Below are 15,782 nucleotides of genomic sequence, written 5' to 3' on the forward strand. Positions count from 1 at the left end.
CCGTATTTCTAAAGATTTTGGTTACTTCTTGCTGTGGAACTCTGTATAGAACAATTTAATGTACCTTTCACCATTAAAGGTGGTTCAATGTAGTTTTCTCTTCTTGCCTTTCTACAAAAATGTTGACAGGTCTCATATTCGGACATCAAGTGTTTTCGTCCGGAAGACGAAGCAGCTGGTTTAGGCGCTTTTTTCTTTTTCCTTGGCATTCACCACCGTACCTTGGCTAATCCCCCCGCGTGGGTATGTGCCATATTCTTATGGTGAAGAAGAAGGTGAAGCCATTCCCCTGCCGTGGGTATGTACCATTAAACCTGAGGACATCATCATCATCGTCATCGAAAAGGAAGATGATCGAACGTCCCGTCGCGTGCCAGATGCGCTATCAAAGCAGCCATGTTGAGCAGTGCCAGGATTCCAAGGCACATTGACAACGCTTGCGGACCAGTTCCGACTCCTTCATCCGAGACCTGGCCTAGCGACACCGCAACGAATCGGAAGGACGCGGACATGGACACGGCGGCGACTGTCTCCCAAGGTCCGCATTCGATGATCCTGGACGCTGTTGCACCACCGGTACCGAAGGCTCCGCCATCAACTCTTATTGATGGCCTGTTCTCCGTCTCGTCGGAGGGCAGAGACAAGTGGTTGGGACACTGGTCCCGAACGCACTTCAGGCTTTCCGAAGTCAAGGAGGGTGGGGGCGTTCAGGCTCAAGGCATCCCAGTGGCCGTGGCATTGGAAGACCTGTTCTCGACATGGCCCTTCACCAGCCTGTACCAGGAGAGGGAGCTGAAGCTGGCTCAACACGAAGCCAAAGCTGCTGGCACCAAGGCGCTTGGAGATCACTCACTGTTCGCTGCCTTGGCCCGGATTCCTGGAAGCACGGTGGCAGGCGCGCTGCCCGCGTCTACCCCAGCAAATGCGGTGGCTGCTCCAGATGGCCCACCGACCTCGGTTCCTACTTCCCCCGGGTCGTCGGCTCAGACAACACCTACTGCCGTCCTGCATCAGCTAATGGTAAGCCCGAGAGCTTGTAAAGACCGTACTTTCATCTTAAGAGACTTCATGGTCTGCTCTTTTGGGCGATAGAATTTCTATGCCCGATTTTAATGCTTCCATTCCTCTTCTTTTCTTCCAGAGGAGCCGCGGAGAGACGAAACTTCATACACTCGCTCTCCCACCAGAGAGCTTCTTTTGCGGCGACGCGGTTGAACGAGAGTTAAAAAACTGCTTTTCGGACTCCTGGGTGACCAGCGCTACTGGCGAGTTCGGAACAGGGCCAGTAAGGGCAGGGCAGAACTCGACACGGCCTCGGGCAACTCGTGGGACCGGTTGCGGATTTGCCACAAGCCCTGCCCGAGGTGAAGGGCCAGCGTCTGCACTCAGCGTTGTCCGTAGGGAACAGACAAGTCAAAATGGTCCCGGTCAATCACCGCCTGCTTGCAGCAAAGTACCGCTTTTGGCTGCGCGAGACCTCCCTGCTTGCCGCGCGCCTCATTCGAGCTATTGATGAGCATGCTCGATGCGGCAGGGACAATTAGCGGTGCGCTTACGCAGGGGTCTTCTTCCTGCATACTTGATTTTCTGCCATCATTTATTGTTTTTTTAGAATACATCATATGAATTTGGTTTTTTTCATTGCCCTCAGAAGCCTGAGGGCGTCAAGAGAAATAAATGCGTAATAATTCCGAAAAAGGTCGTAGGTCTGGCTGTTTGCGACCGAAGGCTCGCGAAGTTGAAGACCGCGCGGAGTCGCGGGATGGTCCACGAAATTGGATCACTAAATTGGCCACTGAACGGATGGAGTATAGATCAGTCTTCTACAAGGAGAGTTGAAGAGTGGCTGCAAAATATTGACGCCAACATCGAAAGCACGCTTTTCATGTGAACTTTTATACTTTGATAGGTCCCTACATAATTGAACTTTGCGAAGAATTGATCGCGAACGTTGCGGTCATCTGTTGAAATCCTGGATTTATAACGTATTGCTAAATAATAAGGTACTGTTACTCATCTGCGGTATTTTGATTATGGGCTGCTTAAGCATGTGGAGTATGTGTGTTGCTTTGCCATTCTCTTAGGTGGATACTGCAACAACTATGATGCGGTCCATGCGTGGGGAAGGGTTTGTCCCGAGTTGTAACTGGATGTCGGGTGTTGGCTCTGTCCTTCGGTGCTTCCTAACCGCCAGTAATAGCTCCCAATTTTTACTCCGTACGTGCTACTCCCAGCTTGATTACATACTCTTGCAGTGGGTGAAGCTCGTTTGTAGCCTGTCATGGGTATCACCGTTGTACCCTTCGTAATCGCGACCATAACACCGTCCGCATAGAGGGTGTTCTGCACTTCGATGATTCTGTTCAAGAGTGGTGGTAGACCGGCCATGGGTACAGAGTGATGGCCAGTGCCTTTTTCTACAGTGGATCCCTTCCTGCTAACTTGATGTCTAAGTACAGGTTTCTGAGTTTGTTTGTAGCCCTCCTGTCATTGACGTAGGCACTAACAAACATATAGATCTGAATGCCTCAGTTCGATGCTGCAAGAGCCCCACCGTGGTGGCTCAGTGGTTATGGCGCTCGGCTGCTGTCCCGAAAGACGTGGGTTCGAACCCGGCCGCGGCATGAAATTTCGATGAGGGCGAAATTCTAGAGGCCCTTGTGCTGTGCGATGTCAGTGCACGTTAAAGAACCCCAGGTGGTCGAAATATCCGGAGTCCTTCACTACGGCGTCTCTCATAGCCTGAGTTGCTTTGGGACGTTAAGCCCGAATAAACCAAACCAAACCAAACCATGGTGCAAGATTTTCTATTGCGAGGTCCTGGAAGATGTTCTTGAAGACTGGCCGGAGGTCAAGCGCGAGAATTTCTAGGGTCTGGGCCACACTGTGGGCCGCCCACAACGTCATTCTGGAGTTGTAACTAATTCTGCACTGAGGAGAGGGATCGGCGATAACCGTAAATCGTCCAGCTTTGTTGTAAGCCAGTCGGCAAACACAAAAAGAGATGTTCTGTCTTCGCAACAAATTTTAGCAATGTGTTTATCTGCAGGACCACTGAGTATTTTGCAGGATCACAGAGTATTTTGTAGCTACTGCAATAAAGCGCTACAAAAGTACATACGAAAGAAAACAGCTACAGTACTACAAAAAATACAAAATACCAAGCGAAAAATCTGTCGTTTGGGCAGAACGACGAAATAGTTTGTCTTGTTTTTGACAGGATTGCCTCGATTTTTTTTAGGCTGGAAAAATTTTTCGCCCTAATCCCGTGTGACTCGTGTGTCATGCTCACAATAAAATTATTTATGCGTGCATCTCGAAGGTATCTTTCTTAGACATCTGTGCATTCACTAGACGCGCTTTTGTTACCTTCCAAGAGTCGAACGATCGTGCTGATTGAAATTTTTAGCCAGCGGAAGAGCCGCGCGATGGATGGACACACGGAACCATCTCGTTCATCTAGGCCTCTGTAGTAAACAGCGCCTTGGTACGAGGGGTTTATGCTGCATAGAACTGGCCGTCTGATTGGTTGCCGATTATTGGCGAATCTGTATGTCTCCCACAATTTTGATGTGTTAGTGGAGTGGAGCGTACTAAGATATGAGGATGTGTGTCCGGATCACGGAATAATATGTGCGTACGTAAAGCATTTGGTAGCATAGCGGGTTTGATTTCAGAGTAATAAACAAAAGATCAGTCGTGGCGGAGTGGAAGCGTCCCCATCTCGCATTCAGGAGGCCCGGGTTCGATTCCAACCTATACCACAATATTCTTATAATTGAGGCCACTTCAAGGTTATATCGGTGCCGCGACATGAGCTTCAAGATCTGCAGTCGAAAAGTGAAACTTCCGCTCCAAAATACTGCATGCTCACTAGACCATCTGACTCGCAAAAGCATTCGTTTGGTTTCTTTCGGATGGACAATCGGTATTTTAAAGATTTTGGTTACTCATAGCTGCGAAACTCTGTGTAAAAAATACAGTGTACCTTTCACCATTAACGGCACTTCGATGTAGTTTTCTTTCCTAATCTTTCTATCGAAAATGATGACTTGTCTCACACTCCGATATCAATCTTCTTCTTTGCCTCAGTAAACATGGCACATACCCACGCGGGGCATTGGCTAAGGTACGGTGGTGAATGCCAAGGAAGGATTCGTGCGAGAAAAACACGCAATGAAAACTAAGTGGAATAATAAAATGACTGAAACTAGAAGAATATATTAATTGTTGAAAATCGCAAATAAATTAAACTAATTAGAAATACCAGGAATGAAATGCCAGGAATGCCGTCAGTAAGGGGGCAGTCGCGCCGTCAAGCTGCTCTCTGAAGCAGCTTTTTCGCGGCTGCTCCTTTCCTTGTAAAAGGGGAAAAATAAACTATTATTATTATTATTATTATTATTATTATTATTATTATTATTATTATTATTATTATTATTAAATAAAATACAGTTATTTCCGTCTGGAAGAAGAAGAAGCTGGTTTGGGTGAGCAAAAAGGAAGATGAGCGAACGTTCTGTCACGTGCCAGCTGCGCTGGCAAGGAAGCCATGTTGGCCCGTGGCAGGATTCCAAGGCAGATTGAGAACTCTTGCGGAGCAGTTACGACTACTTCACTGGAAACCCGGCCTCGCAGCACCTCAACGAATTGGAAGGCCACGGACATGGACACGGCGTCGACTGTTTCCCGAGCTCGGCATTCGATGATCCTGGGCGCTCATGCACCACCGGGGCCAAAGACTCTGCCACCGCCTGTGCTTGATCGCCTGTCCTCCGTCTCGTTGGAGGACAGAGAGAAGTGGCTAGGAGACTGGCCCCGAATGCACTTCAAGCAGTCCGAAGGCAAGGAGGCTGTGGGCGTCCAGGCTCAAGGCACTCCAGAGGCCGCGACACTGAAAGACCTGTTCTCGAGGTGGCCCTTCACCTGCCTGTACCAGAACAGGAAAATCATGGAGCTGGCTCAACACGAAGCCAAGGCTGCTGGCACCAAGGCGCTTGTAGATCACTCACTGTTCATCGCGCAGGCCCGGATTCATGGAAGCACGGTGGCAGGACCACTGCCTGCGTCTACCCCAGCAAATGCGATGGCTTCTCCAGCTGGTCCACTGACCTCGGTTACTACATCATCCGGGTCCTTGTCTCAGGCAGCACCAACTGCTATCCTGCATGAGGCAATGGTAAGCCCGAAAGCTTGTAAAGACAGGACGCTCGTCTGAACGGACTTCGTAATCTCTTCTGTTCGGCGAAAGAATTGCTATGCCCGTTTTTAATGCTTGCATTCCTCTTCTTTTTTTTCTCCAGAGGAACAGCAGGTACACGGAACGTCCGCTGCTCGGCGTCCCTCCAGAGAGCTTCTTCTGCGGCGACGGAGTGGAAGATCCAGCCGTGAAACGCTGCTTTTTGGACTCCTGGGTGGCCAGCGATACCGGCGACTTCCGCCCAAGGCCTGTAAGGGCAGGGCTGAACTGGGCACGGCTCTGGGCGACCCGTGGGACCGGCTGGGGACATGCTACAAGCCCTGCCCGTGGCGGACAGCCGGCGTCTGTGCTCAACGCTGTCCGTAGGCAAAAGGCTCACCAGAATGGTCTCTGCCAATGGACGACTGCTTGCAGCAAAGTGCCGCTCTTGGCTGCTTGAGAACTCACAGCCTCATCCGAGCTATTGATGAACATCCTCGGTGCGGCAGCGACAATTAGCGGTGCCATTGTGCAGGGGTTTTCTTCCTGCACACTTGATTTTGTATCGTCATTTATTGCTTTTTTTAGAGTACATATTATTAATCCGTTTTCGTTATTGCCAGGGAAGAGTGAAGGCGTCTAAAAGAAATACATGTGTAATATTTCCGAAAAAAGGTGGTGTGTCTGTTTGCTACCGAAGGGTTGCGAAGACGAAGACCACGCGAAGTCGCGGGATCACGCTCGAAATTTTATTAATAAATCGGCCACTGAACAAATGGAAAAAAAGTTAAATCTTCTACAAGGAGAGGCCAACCAGGAGAGCACACTTCTTAGGGGCACATTTGGAGCTGCATACACTTTGACAGGTCCGTATATTATTGAATGATCGCGAACTTTGCGACCATATGTTTAGATACTGTGTTGATAAGGTACTATTACTCATCTGCGGGATTTTGATTATGGGCTGCTTAAGCTTACGGATCATATATGTGGTTTTATCATTCGCTTGAGTGTGTAGCCCATGAACTATGATGAGGTCCATCTGTGGGAAAGGGTTTGTCCTGATTCGTAATTGGATGCCGGGAGTTGCCTCTGTCCTTCGGTGCTTCCTAAGCTCCGGTGGTCTCTGCAATTTTTCCTCCTCACGTGCTGGTCCCCGTTTGACGACATATCGGGTTTAAGGTCATTTGTAGCATGTTTTGGGCATCACCGTTCGACCCCTTTGTAATCGAGACCATACCATCGTCGGCATAGAGGGCGTGCTGCTGCACGTCGAGGATACTGTTTAACACTGACAGTACACCGGCCAGGGCTATAGAGTAGGGTCCAGCGCCTTTTCCAGCGCTGGTCCTCTTCCTCTTAACTGGATGTCTGTTCACAGGTTTCTGAGTTCGTTTGCAACCCTCCGGTCATTGACGTAGGCACAAATCATCTTATAGGACTGAACATGTCAGTTTTAGGCTGCAATATTTTCCAGTACGAGGTCAAGGGAGACGTTCTCGAAGGCACCCTTGAGGTCAAGCACCAGAACTTCTAGGGTCTGGGCCACACTGTGGGCCTCCCACAACGTCTTCCTTGAGCTTCGAAAGGATGTCTTATGGCGACAGGGATGGGCGGTAACGGCAAACCGTCGAGCGTCGTCGTAACCCAGGGAGAAACAAAAGATTCGGTAATCACAACAAGTTTTTCATAACTTTTTGTAGTTAGTAAAAAAAGGCGTACGGAAGCACAGAGAGCAGAAAAAGGAGCACAGTACTACATAACCGAAAACAACCAGAAAAAAACATTTTATCGTTTTTTTCGACTCTGAACTTTCTTCGTCCATATTTGATGTGTCACAGCCAACTTGTCACTGCAGCAACAAACAAATTTCTGCTGTTCTTCTCGTATATAGAACACAGGGCCGAAGAGGCGACACAGACACTAGCCGCCACATTTCCTGAGGCCGTGAAACCAAAAGCTATCGTATAGTGAATATGCCGGGAAGGAAAAGAACCCACTGTAGCATAACTATCGCACTGAGTCGACGGGGTATCGAGCTGGGTCCCAGTATTGCCATTTCATCATCTCCTTTATCAGCATGACTACTACTACTGCAGGGCAGAGGCCTCTTCAATGTCTCTATAATTAACCCTGTCCTCCGCCAGTTGCGGCCACCATATCCCTGCAAACCTCGTAATCTCATCTGCGCACGTAACTTTCTGCCGCCTCATGTTACGTTTGCCTTCTCTTGGAATGCACTCCGTTACCCTTAATGACCATCGGTTATCTTGCCTTCGCATTACGCCCTGTCCAAACTCAAGCTGTATTGTCATATAGCTGGCAACAAAAATTCAGTGGGGCACTTTGTTGACCTAAAATGCGGTGAGGTGAAAGCCTTAAGCGCGGTGTTGCTGCTTGTGTCACTGACGTGTTTTTAAGATGTCAAGCTTCGCCTCTAAGAGTGAAACGCGACAGCGTCTTGCAACGCTGCCAGGGAGTCCACAGAACGCCATCGCCCGTTCGGTTCTACGCCTTGCTCGTCGGTAAATTGGTTTTTGAGAAAAGGAAATGTATCTGTCTCGCATACCTCGGTGGACACCTGAACGTCGCCGTAACGGAAAGGGAGGAAGATGGGAGTGAACGAAGACACCGTATTCACTAGACGCGCCTTTGTTCATTCCAAACCATCTAGCTGGCATGGTGGAGTGGTTGGAATGCTCGTCATGCACTCCGGAGACCGGGGTTCGGTTCCCGAACTCGATCAATTTCCAACTCTGTTTTATTTATTTATCTGGCCTGATTAGAAGGGTTAATTAGGCTAAATGGATGATTAAACAATTAACTAAACTCATTCCCACTTACTAGGAGGTTGGACACCCCGCTCGCATCACTTCAACCTCTTGCTCCAACATCATATACCATTCGGCCTCCCCCGCAGTGATACTACGCTGTTGTGCCGCCTGTGGCTGGGAGTGGCGTTCACAAACGCCTATTCCCATCTCATCTCAATGGCTGACTCTCCTGCGTGTCGCCAGTGTGGTTGTGACGAGACGATCAGCCACCTCCTCTGTGACTGCCCTCGTTTTGAGCGAGAGCGCGGTTGCCTAGTTGCTTCTCTGCTCCGCTTGGACTCGCGTCCTTTAACAGAGTCTAACGTTCTGGGGCCTTGGACACAACCTTCCCGACAACGGAAAGCGGTGAAAGCGCTCCTGAATTTCCTAAGGGACTCGGGGTTGCATTCCCGCCTATAATCTAAGTTTTCTGTGCGCGCCCTCTGTCCCTGTGACATAGTGGTCGATGGACACTTGACAGACTCATTTTTTTTGCCGCTCTTTTTCCTTTTTTCCCCTTTGTTCCCCTCCCCAATTGTAGGGTAGCCAACTGGGCATCGCCTGGTTAACCTCCCTGCCTTTCCGTCCTTTTCTCTCTGTCTCTCTCTCTCTATAATTGGTTGCATGGTTACTAGCCAAAGTACAATTAACCCCGTTTGAAATTTGTGCACTGTGACGTCACGACCGTTTTGACCACTTGAAAAGCGTGACATTTCTGTCGACAACTCCTGCTTACAACGATGAGGCATTAAAGGCTTCCGCCTTAAAACGAATGGCGGCAATGATACCAGGTGGAAGGCAGGATAGTGGGAAGGAGGTAGTTTATAGGGACTCCTTCAAACTCATGCACAATGAGCAGGGGAAACTGTGCCGACACCAAGGCGGATTTACAGAACCGACTAAGTTTTCGTAGCAGAAACTATTTAAAATGCAAAAAAAATTACGAATATAAGTGTTTTGTTGTTTGAAAAACATTGCGACAGACAGTCATAACGGCTGTAGGCGGCATGAATAGAAAACGTTGAGATTTCAACAAATTGCATTAATGCCTTGTATAGGCTCCACAGCCACTTGGGGCGATGGCTGTGAAAGATCGATACCGGGTTAAAAGTTTTATTACTGCGCTTTGCGAGAGAATAAACATACATAAATACAAAAAAAAAACATTCGCAGCTAGGATTTAAGGATTGAATGCCGTACACAAAACTTTGCAACATCCACTTAAATGCCAGGTGTCCCAGATAAACGTAACCAAGCTTTTCAAAAAGGCGGCACGTCCCAGCCCACTAAAACCCACTGAGGGATGTTGACAGTAGCGCGGCGTAATCCTCAGTCTTTATTTTGTACTCAAAAGCTAGTTAATTAGTAGTGTCTGGTTAGCCAAAATTATATAATGCCCTCAGAAATAAAAGAGGGTTCAAAGTTGAAGTTCCTCTTGAAGAAAAGCTGGCTGAAATGTCCGCATCAAGGAGGCACTAAAGAAATTTTATTTGGCGATATTAAAGCAAAGCTGTCAAGTGTCAGATTCTGACGCTTATTTCTCGACCAGTAATTATGCAGAGCGTTGTCAGGGACCGCGCTCTGAGAAAAGCGGATTTTCTTTTCTGAGACGCGTCTTGGAACTCTAAGACAGCTCCGCTGTCTCGTGGAAGTTTTTGTATTTTTTGCAAGCTTCCGGTAAAAGAGAAGGTATATTGCGTAAATGAAACCTTGGTGCAAACATCTTGGCCGCAGCTTTTCAAGGCAACCTGCAACTTCCGCGCTGACAGTTTATTCCTGGCATAGAAATTTAAAAGATTAGCTATTTGTTCTTTACTAATTAATTAAGTGCTCAGAATAAAAGAATACTGTTTAATAGGCCCTCCGACTCTGAACACCACACATTTGACCTCTCTCGGATAGCCTAGGTATTTTTGAAATTTGAATACTTAATTGCTGACACCTGTGTTTAAAAAATTATTTAATGGGTCTTTAATAAATAATTAATTTTTTAGAAAGAAAACATACTGCATGCTGACTAGGCCATGAAACTCGCAAAAGCATCCCTTTAGTTTCTCTCGAATCGACAATTCTATTTATAAAGATTTTAGTTGCCCTCAGCTGCGAAACTCGCTATACACCATTTTACGAGGAGCGGGCAGGAGAGGGAGAAATACTCTCAAACACGTGCGCTGCGCGACACCCCACTGTTGCCGTCCTCCCCTGGGCTGATAATCCGGCGCGCGGAGCAACGTCCGCGGCTGCTTAGCTACCGGTCAAGCGCGTGTTTGCGTCTGTACAACAAAAGCAGCAATGTTGTACGAAACACCAACGTCTTCTAGACATCATTGTTTTATTGTCGGTTGCGGAAATAGTCGACGAAAGTAGAAAAAAACAGAAAGTAGAAAAGTATTTACGTGCACCATGTTATGTCACGTCTGCGGTATCCATTTCTTCACCGCTTTTCCGCCGGTCCCGAGTTGCATTGGCAGTGGGCGTAGTTGAACAAAAAATACTTGCGCCAACAAAAAGCTTTAACGTTAGCGCACTTTGTGAACGAAATGCAGACAGAAACAAACCCACTGCCTGTGCCTAATATCGGGCGCGGAACGAAGCGCAGCGCCTGGGTTACCAAACTATAATCTGTGCATAATTTTAAGAGATTAAGTATTTGGACGGCCTTGGCAAAGTTCTTTTAATTCAGCAGTGCACTATGTTAGGACTTCACAAATTTGGCCACTTCGTTTCGCCGCCCCACATGATCGTCAATATCGGGAGGGTGTGGGGATCGCCACCTGAAAAAAATAAACATGTCGTTAGTGCAAAAATACTAATTTAATTTGCACAGCATGGCATGAATAGAAGCGGCGACATGAACTTTTACCGAACTGGAAAGTGAGGAAAAATGCAGCCATGGCAACGTAAGATGAAAAAATACACGGCATGCACAGGACGGTAAACTCTGCCACGCATTGTAATAAATTATTCGACTGAAATCGCATCGAATGCACTGTAAAAAAAATCCACACTATGCATAACCGTGCCAGAGATACAACAAATGCAGCGACTTGAGCAGTGCCCCGACCCGATTGAGATTGGAATTCTCAACACAGGTGCGGCGATTCTGCCTGTCAGTGTAAGTGGTAATAGCGTTCCATTAGCGTACCAACCTATTAGATCGTGCAACCGCACATTTTCTGGTATTTGTGCACCAGTGAGTACTGGCGGGAGCGGAGAAGGCGAGAATGCGAATTGCTTTCAGTCAACTGGCTTGTATCGCTCGTAGTACGAACAGCCCTACGCAAGCGGCAGGAGGGGCCGAATTTCAATTTCATCGCGCGTATCTCCGCAAACAAACATTCTAATCATCAGAAGTGGATTCGTTTCGGTCATGTACTCGTTGTTTCCAAAATGTTCAGTTTGTAAACGGGGTACTCTATCGCAAGCTCAGCATCTAAACTGTCACACTCGCCATGTCCAAGCAGGCAGCGAAAGCGTTCATAAAAAACTGCGCTCCACGAAAAACTAGATATTCATTGCTCTCCGCGACCTTGTGTTTCAACACATTTTGCTTTCGTTTTTTCTAACATGCAACACCATGCCGCATTCGCCCTACAGGCAACCGGCGACAAAAAAGCACGCGTGAACTGCGAGCATGGCACTCACCGATGATGATCGTTCGCTGCGTCGAGGAATGGTCGATTGCTTCCATTTGGTTATTGCAGGAGCTAATGGCATAGCACACACGAGGATGGAGACGAGGCGAACGCCCACCCAAAATTTCTAGGCTTGGCAGGAATAAAACGGGCGAATGATGACACTTCCAGAGATCGCACGCTGCTTCGTCTGCAGCCCACCGGCTGCAAATTATCAGTCCAAGATGGCGTCGGCGGTAGGCGGCGCTCGAGTAAAACAAACATGGCGGCGCCCAGGTATCGAAACTAAAATCATGTATACACGAATTTAGAGTAGCTTTCACCATTAAAGGCGCTTCAGAGTTGTTTCCGGTTCTTGTCTTTCTATCACAAATGAAAACCCGTTTCAGCCGTCACGATGGCTGTGTGATTATGGAGCTCGGCTGTTGACCCGGAAAACGCGGGTTCGATCCCGGCTGAGCCGGTACATTTTCGGTGGAGGCGATATTCTGGAGGCCCGTGTACTGTGCGATGTCCGTGCACGTTAAAGAACCCCAGGTGGTCGAAATTTAAGGAACCCTTCAATACGGCGTCCCTCATCGCCTGAGTCGCGTTGGGAAGTTAAACCCCATAAACCATAAACCAAGACACGTCTCACTCTCGAATATCAATCATTTTGTCCGGAAGACGAAGAAGCCGGTTTGAGTGAAGAAAAAGAAGATGACCGAACGTTCTGTCACGTGCCAGCTGCGCCAGCAAAGAAGCCATCTTGAGCCACGGCAAGATTCCAAGGCACGTTGATAACGCCTGCGGAGCAGTGACGACTTCTTCACTCGGAAGCCGGCTTACCGATCCCGCGACGAATTGGAAGGGCGCGGGCATGGACACTGCGGCGACTGTCTCCCAAGCTCGGCATTCGTTGGTCCTGGACGCTGTTACACCACCGGGACCAAATACTCTGCCACCGCCTCTTCTTGATCGCCTGTCCTCCGTCTGGTCGGAGGACAGAGAGAAGTGGCTGGGACAGTGGCCCCGAATGCACTTCTGGCTGTCCGAAGGCAAGGGAGTTGGGTGCGGTCAGACTCAAGGCAACCCAGTGGCCATGAAATTGGAAGGCCTGTTCTCGAGGTGGCCCTTCACCAGCCTGTACCAGGACAGGAAAATCAGGGAGCCAGCTAAACAAGGCAAGACTTTAGCCAGCAGGTTGCTTGGAGATCACTCACCGTTCATCGCGCTGGCCCGTATGCCTGGAAGCACGGTGGCAGGCCCACTGCCCGCGTCTACCCCAGCAAGCGCCGTGGCTGCTCCAGCTGGTCCACCTACCTCGGTTATTACTCCATCCGCGTCGTCGACTCTGTCAACACCAACTGCCATCCTGCGTCAGCCAAAGGTAAGCACGAAAATTTCTAAAATGCGGACTGGCGTCTCAACGGACTTCGTGATGTCATCTGTTGGGCGAGGGAATTGCTATGCCCGACTCTAATGCTTCCATTCGTCTTCTTTTTTTTTCTCCAGAGGAACAGCAGGCGGACGGAACTTCCGCCGCTCGCCGTCCCTGCAGAGAGCTTCTTTTGCGGCGACGCTGCGGAATGGCCACCGACGAAAGGCTGCCTCTTGGACTTCTGTTCGAGAACCGCTACCGGCGACTTCCGCACAAGGCCTGTAAGAGCAAGGCAGAACTCGGCACGGCTTCGGGCTACTCGTGGGATCGGCTCGGCACTTGCCACAAGCCCTACCCGAGGCGGAGAGCCAGCGTCGATGCTCAACGCTGTGAGCAGGGGAAAGGCAAACCGGAGTGGCACCTCCCAGTCTCAGCCTGCTTGGAGCAAAGTACTGTTCTTGGCTGCTTGAGAAATCGCTGCCTCATTCGAGCTATTGATACTCAGTGTCGGTGCAGCAGCGAGAATGAGTGATTCCCTCAGGCAGGGGGGTTCTACCTGCGCTCTCGATTTTCTATCATTATTTAACAGTTTTAAGTATTGCATCATATGAATTCGGTTTTTTTATTGCCCTGAGAAGCCTGAGGGCGTTAAAAGAAATAAATGCTTAATATTTGCGAAAAAGCTTGTCGGTGTGTCTATTTTCGGCCGGAGGTTAACGAAGACCGATCAAGCGTGAAGTCGCGGCATGACACAACAGGGAAATGAATGAATGTGCCACTGAATGGACGGAGAGTAGGTAGGTTTGTGCAGGCATTCCCAAGGGCTATAGGTAGGGCGTGGGACTTGCTCCGCACCAAGTGTAGTAACCGGGGTATTTTATGGAACTAATCCTGTGTACAATGCGAAGATGAGAAAATGGGGTAGGTTGTACTCTCCTCCAGTCTATGGCATCCGAGGGGGATGGTTGTTTGTGTTAATTTGCTACAAGAAGCCTCCAATGCGTTAGTCATCGCTCGATTGGGTTGTCAGTTAGGCTTTCAAATTGGTCCATTTGACTGATGATGATGATTAGGAGGATGGCTGATGACGGTGATTACTGAGAAGAAAAGGAAGAAGTCTGGACGAAAGAAAAGAAGCGGGGCTTGTTCTCGATCATTCCTCACAGTGTGAAGAAAAGGCCGGAGTTGGCATTTTCTCCATCTCCCTTGACTGGTCATTCTCACTCCGCCTTCCCGATTACACACCTATTTATTTGGCCGAATTTCTAGCAGTAGTCTTAGCGTTGCGCAAATTAAACAGTTCCTTGTCTTCTGTCATAATTATGACAGATTCATTATCGTTGTGTTCCTCTCTCACCGCGCCTACAACATCTCAGGCACTTCGGTTATTCAAATGCTTGGTTCCACCCCACGTGTGTTCATTACGGTTGGTCTGGGTGCCTGGGCACAGAGGAATCCATTTGAATGAGGTTGCTGATACCCTGGCGAAGGCATCTCTTCAAGGCCCAGTCGTATCTGTGCTTCCACCCAGCGCATATATTACCGCGGCCAGGTTTCGCAGGTATCTGCTCCTGAAAGAATTCGCAGCATCAGCTCTGACCTCCTCTCCCGAATTCCGGCATCTCCTTTACCCGTGGTGCAGTAAAGGATGGCGATCACGCAAGCTTGAGGTTTCCTTCACTCGTCTACGTTGTCGCGTGCCTCTTTTAAACTTCTACCTTTATAGATCTGGTCTGGCGGTCTCCCCATTGTGCCCGTTCTGCGGAGAACCCGAAACGATAGATCATTTCTTGTTGACCTGCCGCCGTTTCTCCTCTTTACGGAGCCGCCTGCTGGAGCTTCCGTTACGACAGCTTGGTCTAAGTCTGTCAGCTGGGGTTGCTCTGTCTCTTGGGGCTTCCTCCCTTGGGCACAGCAACTGGAATGTGCTCTCCGCCATGCAAAACTTCCTTACAGACACTAAACGGCTGCCGTCTTAAGCTCTGGTCTTTCTCATGACCAATATTTCTCTGGAATGAAAGCTTTCTGAAACGTGGAATATTTAGCCCCGTTCTCTATTTCAGTCACCGATCTCACAGCATTTGTTTAACCTATTTCAATTACACATTTGAGATCCTTTCATTTATTTCCTAATTGCTATTATTATCATGATTATTTTATTTTTCCCCACAATTATTTTCTTGTTTAACATTTTGTACACCTATCAGTTGCCGCCTGTGTCTTGGCCAATCCCCCGCAGTGGGTATGCGCCATTTTCTAGAGGACAACAACAACAACAACAATTCCCTGTCCACGTAGTGCCAAACATGAATTGTTAAGCTGCGCTCGTTCTGCCTTTTTTCGTCCTGTGTCTCGTGTTCTGTGATGAACTTCAATATGCAACATAAAAAGTTCGCAACAGCAGCAGGTTTTTTTGTACTCATACACTGAGAACTATTAGGTAGAGTGCGCGATAGAAATAAGCGACGTGTTTGGGTGTCGTCTTAAAGCATCAAAAATTCAGGGGGGACACATTGTTGACCTAAAGTGCGGTGAGGCGAAAGCCTTAAGCGCGGTGTTGCTGCTTGTGTCACTGATGTGTGGTTAAGATGTTAAGCTTCGCCTCTAAGAGCGGAACGTCACTGCGTCTTGCAACGCTGCCAGGGAGTCCATAGAACGCCATCGCCCGCTCGGTTCTACGCCTTGCTCGTCGGTAAATTGGTTTTTGAGGAAAGGAAATGTATCTGTCTCTCATATCTCGGTGGACACCTAAACCTCAGTGGCAGTCCGTCGTAGAATATAAGCAGCTAAGGGGG

The 15,782-nt window shown here is 48.6% G+C and overlaps 3 protein-coding genes across 3 annotated transcripts; all 3 read left to right on the forward strand.

Annotated features, from left to right (window-relative positions):
- The first annotated feature begins 338 nt into the window (after positions 1-338).
- LOC149330401 (uncharacterized) lies at positions 339-1,229 on the forward strand. Its single transcript, XM_089559842.1, has one exon. It carries the CDS (start codon positions 397-399, stop codon positions 1,090-1,092), a length of 696 nt encoding a protein of 231 aa, XP_089415968.1. The 5' UTR covers positions 339-396; the 3' UTR covers positions 1,093-1,229.
- Positions 1,230-4,552: 3,323 nt separating this feature from the next.
- Positions 4,553-5,233, forward strand: LOC149330402 (uncharacterized). The gene has a single exon (XM_089559423.1). It carries the CDS (start codon positions 4,553-4,555, stop codon positions 5,216-5,218), a length of 666 nt encoding a protein of 221 aa, XP_089415549.1. The 3' UTR covers positions 5,219-5,233.
- A 7,109-nt stretch (positions 5,234-12,342) lies between these two features.
- On the forward strand, positions 12,343-13,099 carry LOC149330403 (uncharacterized; the record flags this gene model as incomplete). Its single annotated transcript, XM_089559843.1, has 1 exon — positions 12,343-13,099. A coding segment is annotated over one exon (747 nt), but the record flags the coding sequence as incomplete, so codon positions are not given.
- Positions 13,100-15,782: the final 2,683 nt, after the last annotated feature.

This window comes from Amblyomma mixtum, chromosome 9, assembly GCF_055824585.1.
Source record: "Amblyomma mixtum isolate Tamu chromosome 9, ASM5582458v1, whole genome shotgun sequence".
Classification (NCBI taxonomy): domain Eukaryota; kingdom Metazoa; phylum Arthropoda; class Arachnida; order Ixodida; family Ixodidae; genus Amblyomma; species Amblyomma mixtum.

What these genes read in the sequence shown, in the direction of transcription:
- LOC149330402 (XM_089559423.1), top strand. Translation starts at nt 4,553, where the DNA reads ATGTTGGCCCGTGGCAGGATTCCAAGGCAGATTGAGAACTCTTGCGGA.
- LOC149330401 (XM_089559842.1), top strand. Translation starts at nt 397, where the DNA reads ATGTTGAGCAGTGCCAGGATTCCAAGGCACATTGACAACGCTTGCGGA.